Here is a 13,304-nt window from a genome sequence, read left to right as displayed (position 1 = left end):
CGGTACCTGACGCGGAGCACGTGCCCACGACCCGTGTGTGGAGTGAGCGAATGTAAGGGAACGAATGAGACAGGGACACACACACACTTGCTCGAAATAAAGAACTCTGGTCTCTGAGCCTCAAAATCTGCTTCTAAAAAATGACAGGTGATTACATAGTTTCTAAGTGCCTTCCAATTCTGTTATTTTATAAATTTCAGTAAATTTATAAATTTCAGGGTTCTGGAACCCTAGCATTTATTTGTCCCAAAATCTGACACCGAAGGAGAAATGTGTGAAGAAAAAGAGCAGAAAAATACAGGGAATGAAAAGGAGAAACGCTAGTATCCTTTGAGATCCAGTCCACCCTCTATAGCCGCCCTCTCCCTACCCCTTAACTCTAGATCGACTCAGGGAGATTTCATTTTATGGCTTAAGATGAGTTAGGGTCAAATAAAAACCTATCTACTCCCATTCCCCTTTTCCACCCCAGTAACTACTGCTGCTTCCTTATAGGAAATGAACCTGAAAATAAATACACAGTTACGGGAGAGTTAGCCCAGGGTCTGAATGGATTTTGGTCAAAGGCTAAGGATGACTAACATCTCTTCTGGTTTGGCCAGGAAAGGGGAAAAGGGAAAGGGAATTGAAAGCCAAAAGTGAAAGAAAGCTTGAAGGAAAGCTGAGGGGCAGGCAGGGCACGGGGGGAGCCGAAGACATCAGGGCCAGTGTGCCTTCCTTGCAGCTTGCATGGGGCCTGCCCCATTTATCTCCTTCTGTGATAAAGAGCCGGTGGGAAGGGTACAGAGGTGACTGTCCTATCCTCAGCGTGGGTGAGGGGACAGAGGACACAGTGAAGGGGACATACTATGCTGCAGACAGATACAAAGAGCAAGAGATCAGGGCTCTCTAAGTTTCTAAACCTGGGATCCGCCAACTACAGACGACCGAGATCTGGCCCCTGGCCGTTCTGTAAAGCAAGTTTCAGTGGAACACAGCCAGGCTCATCCTTCTACCTCTCTATCACCCTGACAGACATGGTATGGCCTGCAAAGCCTAGAATGTTTCCTATCTGGCCCTTCACAGAGAAAGTCTGTCAACCCTGACCTAACCATGTAAGCATCCGACCCCCAGACACTTAAGTCAGAGCAGCCAAATATTGCTGTAAAGCATCATGCCACTTCGGCCAGCTTTTCTAATTGCAAATTCTGCCTTTAACAGACATCACCTGTCTCCTTTGGGCAAATATGTTGGAGAAAGGGTTAAGTGAGGTTTCTTAATCTTGACACTTCCAACATCTTGAGCCAGATAATTCTCTACTGGGCCCTGCAGGATGCTTAGCAGCACCCTGGCCGCGATCCACTAAATGCCAACAGCACCCCCCTCTAGTTATGACAACCAAAGCTGTCCTCAAACACTGTCAGATGTTCCTTGGCGGGGGGGTACAAAAATCACCCCTCGTCCTTGGGAATTCGCACTAGGTTCAGTAAATAGAAAGAAAGAGGTCATGACCATGGGGGTGACGGGAGGGCTGGAAGTTATACACAGATTCCACTTACCTTGCGACCAATAATAGGCATCTTCCTGATGAGCTTAAAACATCTCTTTTTAAACCTTGACCATAAGCCTAAAAGAAACAAAGGGTTTTGTTATCTATTCAAATAAATTCCCACGGATAATGTATGAACTACTCAATGTGCCTCCTGCAATCTCACCTGCCTTCTGATCACAAAGGTAGTTTCTTTCTATTTTAAAAAACCTTGAAATTTAAATTGCCAAGTAATATATTTACATGGTTCAAAAATTTAAAAAAATTGGGAGGCCTGGGTAGCTCAGTCAGTTAAGCGTCCGATGCCTGGTTTCTCTGCTCAGGTCATGATCTCAGGGTCCTGGGATCAAGCCCCGAGTCGGACTCCACACTCAGCGCAGAATCTGCTTCAGATTCTCTCTCCCTCCTCCTCTGCTTCTCCCCCCGCTCATGTGTGCACGCGCTCTCTTTTTCTTTCTCTCTCAAATAAATGAAATCTTTTTAAAAAATTTTTTAAATTAATAAACACACGCAGAGTTAAAAGTTTCTCTCTCATCTATTCCCCAGACTTTCATCCTACCCTCAGGTAAACACTACTACTATTCACTTCTAGAAGAGCTATCTAGAATTTCTTTATGCTTATACAAGCAATAATAAAGATAAAATCTTATTTGTCCCACCCACCTTTTAAACAAAAGGTAGCATACTCTAGTACTATACTAGACCTTGATTTTCTACTTAGGCATATTCTCTTAAAGCTCAGTGCTTCCTCATTCATCTTTATTTATTTATTTTTTTTAAGATTTTATTTATTTGAGAGACAGTGCACGAGATGGGGGGAAGACAGAGGGAGAGGGAGAAGCAGACTCCCTGCTGAGCAGGGAGCCTGACACAGGGCTTGATCCCAGGACCCTGGGATCATGACCTGAGCAGAAGGCAGACATTTAACCGACTGAGCCACCCAGGCGCCCCCTCATTCATCTTTATAGCTCCAAAGTAGTCCATGATATGGATGTATCATAACTAATCTAACCTGCCCCTTCCTGATGGACACTTGGGTTATTTCTAATATGTCCTATTACCAACAACAGTGAAACAATAACCTTGCAGCACATACCACATACCTGATGGCATGCCTACAGCATGAATTCCCGGGAACAGAATGCTGGTTAAATGACATATGTATTTCAGAGCTGTGGACCTTCTCAAGGTTTTAGATGCCTAACACCTCTCTTCCCTCCCCGAAAACAAATGACCAAGCCATGCTTTTCTTCAGGATCTATGCTCTAGTCTCTCAGTCAACACACACCCTGACAACATTTCAACATTTTTTGGGCTTAAAAGGCCTTCGGTATCGTGGACACCAATCAGACTCCCTTCTGTCAGACAGCGCACAGGACAAATACGGAGTTCTGATCCTCTCCACTGCAATAATTATAAAGACATGGCATCTAAATAGACCATCGTAACTTTGAATGAATTTGCATTCAGTATAGAAGGCACCAGCTACAATCCAAAGGCAACTAAGGATCAAGCATTAATAACCTGCTGAAGGCCACGGATCACAGCAGCAACGGAGCAGGGATTTAACTGAGGTCTTAATCTTCCTAGCCCTAAACCCCCAGGACTCTATGCTGCTTCAAACACAGAACAGAAATTCTCCGTTATCCCAAATGAGTCTATAAGGAATCCAGACCTAGCTTCTGTGCAGGCAGGAAATGAATATGACGTTTTACCACATTCTAGGAGATGGAGACATTCCAGCTTCCCTGGCCAGTGGAGCACTCTGCAACAAGCGCAGACTGTCTGTGCCCCGTTAGTACTGACTACATGATGCCTTGCATCTTTACTGGCTGCAGCCCTGCCTTTCCCCCTCGCCCACAGTGCCTAGCGCTAGAGTCAACGCTCCGTAATGTCTGGGACAAAACCAGGGAACTGATACCCACACTGAATAAGAAGACAAAGGGATTGAGATCACTTGTTTGTAGTTACTTTTTATTTAAATTTTCGAGTATTTCCTTTCAGTCCTACGTTCTGCACATGAAACACATAGCTGCGATCTTATAGTATGGACAACGCTGTGCCCTCTTGTCACAGCATTTGCTACATTAAAGATCCTTCCTAAAAAAGTTTTTTTAAGTATTACCATAATAGGCCATCAAATGAGTATAACGTAGCGTTGGATATTTAAGCTGCTTATTATTTGACCATTTCTAATAATGTTAAAGCTGTAAAGATTCAGAAAACTTCCTTATTTAACAGATGAAGTAATTAACTAATGAGGAAGAATAAGGTTGAAAACTCAGTAAATGGGAGTCACTTGTCCAGAAGTACAGTCATATGGCTAGGAGGAGGAGGACAGAATAGACTGTGTGCAAGCTGTGAGATTAAACAGGACAGGTAAAAAGAAGAGAATACAAGATCAGAGATGGAGAAATTAGAAATGAAGAGATCATGTGGTCATGACCTAAAACGATGATCTCAAAAGTAAAAGTCCCCTGAGGTACAGAAAGAAAAGTAATCAGTGTTTATTGTAGTGTTTTAAGGTAATAAAATAGGAAATGCAGTGTGAGGACACCAAAGCATGGCTCTTTACAGTTGACAAATTCCTTTCACACAAACGATGCCTCTCAATACTCACATTACCCTATGAGTAAGTAAGGCGGGTGACACTTAGGCCTATTTTACTATGAGGAAACAGGCTAAGAGAGTTTAAGGGTGTTGCTCAAGGTTTCACGGCTAGAAACTGGGAGAGTGTGTCACCTCCTCCCACCATATAACTCCGATTCCTGTTCATGAACTATGGACAATCCCACAGTTAAGTCAACGTCAAGGAGTAACGATATGCGCTGATATCGCAGAGCAGAATTAGGGGCGAGATAACACGGCAGAGAGCTGCTGACCCCTGCCCATGCTCTCACCCCCATCCTCCTGCCGCTTCCAGTTCTTAACTGCCCCAGTGTCCATCCTGTGTTCCAGAATTATCTCTCATCTTAGGAGCGTATTCAGAGTTTGAAGATCAGCAAAATTTATCACTAGTCCAGACTTTAAGACTCCTCTGGGGCAATGTGCTAAAAATAACTCGACTGTTCAGTGATGAGGACAATGCCTCTCCATGAGCAAGGTACTGAAAAAATGGCAATGCTATCAAAGTTATCTCCCATCCAAGTACTAACCAGGCCCGACCCTGCTCTAGAGGGAAGACATTTTGATCGGTGTCTAAAATTCAAGTTAGAAGTTACAAAATAAAAAAGTGTATTGTGTGTACATGTGTTAAACTATAGGAAATTGCTGATATTCAAAAATGTTGACCTACAGAAATGACATTTTGTATGTCTGCTTCGACTGGATTCAGATATAGAAAAAAGACACATATGTGTAAATAGTGGTTCGCTCTAGAGAGCAAGCTTTTCATTTCGTTCTTATGGATTATTGGTATTGCGTAATTTTCTGCAATGAACATGTCCTACTTTTGTAATAAGAAAAAACATATTAAAAAGGACTTAAATAGCTCAGAGTTGGGCTTACAAAGATTTCCATGGCGCATACCATCAACATATCGCTACTGGTAATTTTCTCATGGAATGCATGGAGACCAGCACATTGTGTTTGGAACAAGGCAGCTAAGTAAGTACCAGGGCCTCAGGTGGTTGTGCTTCTACTACCGGGTGGGCAAAATGCACACAGGCACCGTGGCCCACAGAACTAAAGACGGAAGTCAATACCTAAAGTGAATACTAATCATAGCAAAGAAATATAAATCTCAAGATCTGTAACCTTACGTTGGTTTTAACAAACGCACCACCTTAAAAGGAAAAGTACACAGAATGGTGGCCAGCAGGAGCTGGGGGGGAGGGGATCATGGGGAGTTATCGTTCCATGGGTACAGAGTTTCAGTGGGGGATGCTGAGAAAGTTCTAGAGATAGATGGTAGGAATGGTTTTGCAACAACGAGAATGTACTTAAAAATGAGTAAGACAGTAAATTTTATGTACATATATTTTATCACAGTAAGAAAGAAAGGAAGAAAAGTCTATTTATTGCTACTCCTTAGAGTCCTCTGGAATAAGTTACTTCACCTGGAAGGACAAGATGGAGGGCTTTCCAGAGCAGAAAGATACGGGTTGTACCCCTTTCCAAACCACAGAGCAGATGCAGCAGAAGGGTTAGTTATCAGAGTTTATGAGGAAACCTTGCAAGGACTAGGAAGAGGAACTGAGGACAGGGTTTTTACAGCTGGAATGGACTAAAATGTAGACAGGGCAATCAGGTCTCATTCCCACCTACATTAAGTGCAATGTTTACTATGCCTTAACTGCAACGGTTACTAGAACGGCTCAGTGGCTATCTGCAGGGTAAAGAGATGAAACAGAATCTGGCTTCTAAGTTAACCTTCCGGGGTGGGGGTGGGGGGCAGAAAAGCAGAAAAAGTACAGTTAAAGAGCCCCTTCAAACAGATGTTATCAGGGAAGCAAACAGTCATGGCCATTAAAATTTGTTTAAGAACAAATGAGACATGACAAGTGACTCTCTTCAATGTTAATGGTTTTTCATCCCCAGGAAGTTAACTCTGGTACCCTACACTAAGGGTGGGGAAGGGGTGCAGAGGAGAGTTATCAAACACCCACCACCACTCCTACTTTACTTACGAAGCACAACCTGCAGGGGAAACAATTCACAAGGAGGGAACATGCAAGCCGGTCTGGCAGGGGAGGAAGGGTGCCCAGGACCTTAGGAAGGATGGAGGACTTACAGACTCCTCACTAACAGACTTCTCACCTTCTTCTGCACTCCCTGAGAAGTGGCCTCCTCTTCCCCACGTCAGTTTGGCTCCCTGAGTCACTACCCAGGAAGTTCATAGTGTGCTGTCCCCTGACATCAGAAGTTTAACTCCAGGAGGACAGGGACCCTGTATGACTTCTGTAGACATCCCCAGAGCCCAGCACAGTGCCTGGCACACAGCACATACTCACAGGGTCACTGCATGAGTGCTGTTCCAATTTCACATAATCTGTATTGAAAAGATGGCCTAAAATGAACGCAATGAATTCCTGCTTGGGGAACTCCAGGGTATACAATTATGTCCTAGGCAAGAAACTAAACCTGAGAAAGGTTTAAGCCATGCTCTGAGATACCTGTGGATCCTTACAATGACTAATTTCTCAGGAAGCTTTTATGCAAGCTGCAACTCCAGAAAAATCAACAAAAGCAGCTATAGATACATTAGAGTAGCTATTGTAACTTTACGTATAGAGTCCTACTATAACTTTATGGTCAGAAGAAGACAATGTCCCACTTCCCATTTAAATAGATTTTAAAAATCAGAACCAAACCAGAAGGCAAGCAATTAGTCCAATCCATGAGTTCTAAAGCTGGTGAGATTCCACTGTACCTTTCCAGAGGAGAGTGGGCAGTATACTTACTCTCTGGCTGGAAGACAAAATCATATGCCCAGACTATCAGCAGGGTGCACAGGACACTCCAGGCAATGAGCTGCCAGGGCTCATACTTGGTGCAATGTCCATTTACATAATTCTTGGCCTTTGTGCAATATACTTCCAAAATCTCAAAGTAGGGCTCAAAAGCCTTCTAGAAATACAAGAGAAAAAGAGAAACATGACATTCAGAGAGAGAAAAGTCTGTTCTTCGTTTGTTCCTCTGCTCTCATTTTTCAAGGGCAAGGCCACTCATGATCTGGCCCCACCCCAGCAATAATCTTATCTTCCTCCACAGTCCTCAAAGCTTCTGCTCCAGTGGTACACTGCCCCTTAGAGTCAGGTGGACTTTGACAAGGTTGCTGATCTTCTGCCCAGTCTATAAAATAGAAGGTTCAGCTGGATCATCATTTCAGCCCTGAAGCTTTTCTGTGCCTACAGTATTCATCGTCCCACTCTCTTAACTCCAAAGAGCCCATCCTACCCTCCTTCTCTACTCCATTTGAAGCCTTCCCATCCTCTAACCCAGGGTCAGCAGATTGTTTCTGTAAAAGTCCAGAGAGGAAATGTCTCAGGCATCACAGACCAGCTGGTCTCTGTTACAAGGATCAACTCTGCTTCTGCAGCACAAACACTGCCCCAGCCAGCGGGAAACCAATGACTGTGGCCACGTTCCAACAAGTTAATTATAGATGTCAAATCTATATTGCATAGAATTTCCCGTATCACAAAATATTCTTTTTATGAAAACAATTTTAACAATGTAAAATATCATGCTTAGCTCACAGGCTGTACAGAAACAGGCAGCAGGCCAGGGGTAGCCCATGGGCCACAGTCTGCCAATCTTTGTTCTCACGCCCAGCTGGACTAACAAACATTTAGAGCCGGAGACCGTATCTTATCACTATGTGTATCCCTAGCAATAGCCAGCGCAAGCAAGAAAAAAGTCCTCTCCCCTGATCATTTACCAGATACCCCACTCATGAGAATGAATCTCTCCCGTTAAACTCTCCTCAAGTCTCCCCTTGCGCCTCCCCACCGAGCCCAGCAGCAGGTGGCCTGCACTCAGCCTACTCATCTGTTTTTACCTCCCTCACTCCATGCTTGAGTCCTTGAATGCTGATCAGATCTGAGTCATCGCTGCAAGCCCCCACGGTGGCGGTACAAAACAGGTTCATCTGATAGTTTGTTCCTCACTCACTTATTCAGTGTTTACTAAGCATCCTCAGTGGTTAAGGCATTAAGTTGGGGGAGCCCTAAGGTAAACATCACAAGTTTCTGCTCTCACTGAGCTTACAATCTAATGGGAAAGGTGTGTGTGTGTGTGTGTGTATGCACAAACATACACATGAAAACATACACTAGCAGACACATACATGAACAAATAATTCAAATTCTTCAGGATAAAAAGTATTTAAAGGGGCGCCTGGGTGGCTCAGTCAGTTAAGTGTCTGCCTTCTGATCAGGTCATGATCCCAGGGTCCTGGGATTGAGCCCCGCGTCCAGCTCCCTACTCAGCGGGAAGCCTGCTTCCCCCTCTCCCGCTGCCTGCCCACCACCCCCCCATCATGCTCGCTCTCTCTCTCAAATAAATAAATAAAATCTTTTTTTAAAAAAGTATTTAAGTAAAGTGCTAAGAGAGACCACTAAGAAAGGCCTGTCTAACTCTCCCTGACAGGAGACGGGGAAGATATTATTAAAAGGGTAAAAGAACTATCAAAGAAAATTCTCTTGGCAGAAAAGTTAAGAGAAAAAAAAAAAGTCATAACCGGGAAGAGAGAAGAGGAGCTATAAATGCATAAGAAAAGTCTAGGAATGGCAAAAAAAGTTCGGTGTAGTGAGAGCAGCGATGGGGACAGGGAGCTACATGTGTCATCCGTGCTAGACCCCCAGCACACAGCGCGCTCCATGAACACCCGGACGGTGGTGGCGACCGAGCGTGTGCGTGAACACATTAATCAGAGAATGGAGGCTGGCAGAAGTGCACTAGGTCCAGATTAAAAATGGTCTTAAAAAAAACCATGGAGAGTGGGAATATAATTTGACAGGCATTTTTTGTAAAGCAATTTGTCAGTGTTTACTGGCATTTTAAATGTATATTCATTTTGACCCAGATATTCCACTTTTTGGTATCTACATGCTTTTCAATACATACAAAGAGACAGGTTCAAGGATATTCATTTCAGTCTTCTTTGTAACAGTGAAATACAAATATCACAAATGTCCATTCAAGGACGAATGGTTAAATAATCTATAATACACACACTTTATGTATTCATACTATGCACCATTTTTAAAAAGATAGATCTAAATGAACTACATAGAAAAATTTCCAGAACACAGTGTTGAGTGTAAAAAAAAAAAAAGCAAATTGCAGAACAACAACAGCAAACAAAAGGTTGTTAATCAGGAGAATACATTTTTTTTTTTTTTAAAGATAACTTGATGGGAGATGAAGGAAAGGAAGACAGAGGTCAGAAACACAAATCTCAGTTAAGAGGACTGCTGAAACAGTCCAGGGGAGAAACAAACTAGGTTTGACCTTAAGCAGTACGACACTGGGGCTGAAAAGCAGCACGGATTAAAAACCCTTTTTGGAGTATGGAGGTTCCTCAAAAAGTTGAAAACAGAGCTACCCTACAACCCAGCAATTGCACTACTGGGTATTTACCCCAAAGATACAAACGTAGTGATCTGATGGGGTACGTGCACCCCAATGTTTATAGCAGCAATGTCCACAATAGCCAAACTATGGAAAGAGCCAAGATGTCCATCGACAGATGAATGGATAAAGAAGATGTGATGTATATACACAATGGAATATTATGCAGCCATCAAAAAACCCGAAATCTTGCCATTTGCAACGACGTGGATGGAACTAGAGGGTATTATGCTAAGCAAAGTAAGTCAATCAGAGAAAGACAAGTATTATATGATCTCACTGATACGAGGAATTTGAGAAACAAGACAAGAGGATCATAGGGGAAGGGAGGAGAAAAATGAAACAAGATGAAACCAGAGAGGGAGACAAACCATGAGTGACTCTTAGAATCTCAGGAAACAAACTGAGGGTTGCTGGAATGGTGGGGGGTAGGAAGGATGGGGGGGTGGGTGATGGACATTGGGGAGGGTATGTGCTATGGCGAGTGCTATGAATTGTGTAAGACTGATGAATCACAGACCTGTACCTCTGAAACAAAAAACACATTCTATGTTAAAAAAAAAAAAAAAAGATAGTAGGAAGGGAAAAATGAAGGGGAGAATCGGAGGGGGAGACGAACCATGAGAGACTATGGACTCTGAGAAACAAACTGAGGGTTCTAGAGGGGAGGGGTGTGGGGGGATGGGTTAGCCTGGTGATGGGTATTAAAGAGGGCACGTACTGAATGGAGCACTGGGTGTTATACGCAAACAATGAATCATGGAACACTACATCAAAAACTAATGATGTAATGTATGGTGACTAACATAACATAATAAAATTAATTAAAAAAAAACCTTTTTGGAGGTGGCACAAACAGCGTTTGCTAACTTCATAGATACAGGAAGCACAGAGTGGGAAGAATAATTCCAAATGTTCAAGTTTAAGTCTGAGAGAGCAGGTGAGTGGTGTCACCACCAACCCCAGCAGACTAGAAGAGAAAGGGAGATTCTGAGATAAAGATAATGATACTGGTTTGAGTTATGTTCCTGTTGGATATCTACCTGTAGTGTTCTAGTAGAAGCATGAAAGCTTAGGAGGACAGGTACTCAACGAATGTTTATTGAAAACATTTCTTCTTTTTTTTTTTTTTAAAGCTTTTATTTATTTATTTGACAGAGAGAGACACAGCAAGAGAGGGAACACAAGCAGGGGGAGTAAAAGAGGGAGAAGCAGGCTTCCCGCCGAGCAGGGAGCCTGATGCGGGGCTCGATCCCAGGACCCTAGGATCATGACCCGAGCTGAAGGCAGACGCTTAACGACTGAGCCACCCAGGCGCCCCTACTGAAAACATTTCTATCCTTAGCAATTAGGCTGCAGTATAAGGTCATTAACATCAGGCAAGTGCTTGGTTCCCTAGAGGGCTATCCACGGAAACACAGCTTATCTGCAACCCCCTCTTAGTTCTTAGCCATTCCCCAGAGCCCACTGTTGCTATCAACAACCTCAATCCTACACAGCAGTCACAGTGCCGGTCAGGACCTGGGGAAGACCAGAGGCGTCTACCCATCATCAGAGGTGTGTCATGATTTCCATCATTATAAAGAATCTTCTAGTGTTAAGGCTAGGATAAAACCAAATGGTTAAATAGTGTATACGGGGGGGGGGGTGGGCACCTGGGTGGCTCAGTTGTTAAGCATCTGCCTCCAGCTCAAGTCATGATGCCAGGGTCCTGGGATCGAGCCCCACATCGGGCTCCCTACTCGGAGGGAAGCCTGCCTCTCCCTCTCCCACTCCCTCTGCTTGTGTTCCCTCTCTCTGTCAAATAAATAAAATCTTTAAAAAAAAAAAAAATAGTGCATATGGGCTGCCTGGTTGGCTCAGTCAGCAGAGTACTGCAACTCTCAGTCTCAGGGTCATGAGTTCAAGCCCCACACTGGGCATGGAGCCTACTTTAAAAAAAAATAATAATAATAAATGAATGAATGAATAATGCATACGAATGGGATGACAGAAGAAATAATCATGCAGATTAGCTTTCCTCCAGTGATACTAGCTCCTAATTCACCCAGAAAATAGAGCTTACCGAGGTCAAAAGATGCCTGTAGATATTGTCAATTTCTCATAGCACATAACAAAAAGTAATATAACTAGTATCAGGGAGAGAGCAAAGAATCAGCAAATGCAAACTGTGTTAATTTCTACAAAGCCTATTAAGATATGAAGGCATTCCTTGATAACATTTATAAAATTACATTCAGCGAGAATTTATTTTCTTGGTAATTGCTCTAAGAAGATAATGGGAGTCCTTAAATTCCAAGTCCTTAAATCTATCTCCTTAGGAAGAAATCTATTTCTATATTCTCCTTCTCCAAAGACAGAATGTCGCTGGCCTTGGATAGGTCCTAGTAAACTGTGTAGACAACTAGATGGTCACAGAAATTACATGTCCTGGCCTCAGCCCAAGGTCCTTCTGGTTACTACAAACAACCTAGGTTCCGTCCCCAGTGAATAAGCACCTCACAGCACTAACAGCTCCCTGCTTTATAGGGCTCCATGGGCTAATGCATGCTATCTCCTTGGAAAAAAGGATGAGGCAGCTCCTTGGGGCCTTGCACACGGCCCAAGCCCCAGGCTGGGGCCTGACGCAACACCACAGCCCTAGAGAAGCATACAATCCCAATGCTGAAGGGAACCCTAGAGATCAAGCCCATATTCGCAGTTCACAAACAGAGGCCCCGCGGTGAGACAGCCTCGTTAAGCCCAGGCCTCCGACTCAGGGTTCAGGGTTCTTTCCATCCTTCATTCTAAGTGTGCACGGGTGGAGGGTCACTTAACACATTACCATCCAGTGCCATCCCAAGAGTTTCCTTCTCACAATTTACGTTTTAGGTGGAATCTACCCTGGATATATATACAGTTCAGAACAAACTAAAACTGGAGAGGTGTGTCATGACTACAGAGACAGAAACAGCACAAGAACGTAATAGTATTATAACGACTACTTCCCACCATGTCTTCCTGCTTACAGAAATACATTTTTTTTGGTCTATATACACCTACATATATATTAATAGTTAATACTAAAGCTTTTATTTATTTCAACCTAATCCACATACTGTCTCTGGAAACACAAGAACCAAGGACGGTCATCTGTGAAGGCCACTAGCTTGCCGTGCCCCTCCAGGCAAATACTTCGCCAATGTGTGCATCCACGCTTCATCTAGAGGGACACAGGATAACAGTCACACAAGAAATAAATTGTGTCTGTATAGATGTGCACCTGTGGGTGTGTGTGGGTACATGTGGGCATGGATCTCCAACCCTCAGCAGAGCAGTTTTGGTAAAATTTCCACAAGTAAAGCATTCCTTCCTCCGTATCAGATTGGGAATATATTCCTCTGGAGGAAAACCAAAACAAAACACTCTGCCCACTGAATATATATAAAATGATGACAAAGAATACCATAAATCTTTTTAAAGTGCAATATTAAAACAGAAAAGAAAAACCTCAGTAATATAGATTTGAAATAGTAACTACTTTAAGGAGCTACTGTCAAAAACACATGAGTAAACTAACCCGCCTTTCTCTTCTTATTCATTTCCATTTCCCATCTAATAATTAAGTTTTAGCTGATGCCTATAAGACGTCAAAATAATAATCCTAATCATTATTAGACAAAAGGCGGCTGCTAGGATTTATGGGAATTTAGTGGCCCTT

At 43.2% G+C, this 13,304-nt stretch overlaps 1 protein-coding gene across 1 annotated transcript in view; it reads right to left on the bottom strand.

Moving 5' to 3' along the window:
- The window catches only part of SGPL1 (sphingosine-1-phosphate lyase 1), a 55,311-nt gene that overhangs the window by 25,327 nt on the left and 16,680 nt on the right, over positions 1 to 13,304 (bottom strand). Inside the window, exons 3-4 of the mRNA XM_032423644.1 lie at positions 6,931 to 7,096; positions 1,539 to 1,606 (exon numbers count right to left, since the gene is read on the bottom strand). Coding sequence (XP_032279535.1) covers positions 1,539 to 1,606; positions 6,931 to 7,096 — 234 coding nt within the window. The remainder of the gene's footprint in view (positions 1 to 1,538; positions 1,607 to 6,930; positions 7,097 to 13,304) is intronic.

Source organism: Phoca vitulina, unplaced genomic scaffold (genome assembly GCF_004348235.1).
Source record: "Phoca vitulina isolate PV1807 unplaced genomic scaffold, GSC_HSeal_1.0 scaffold29, whole genome shotgun sequence".
NCBI lineage: Eukaryota > Metazoa > Chordata > Mammalia > Carnivora > Phocidae > Phoca > Phoca vitulina.
The sequence above is the reverse complement of the archived record's forward strand: the minus strand, read 5'-3'. Positions and strand labels throughout refer to the sequence as shown.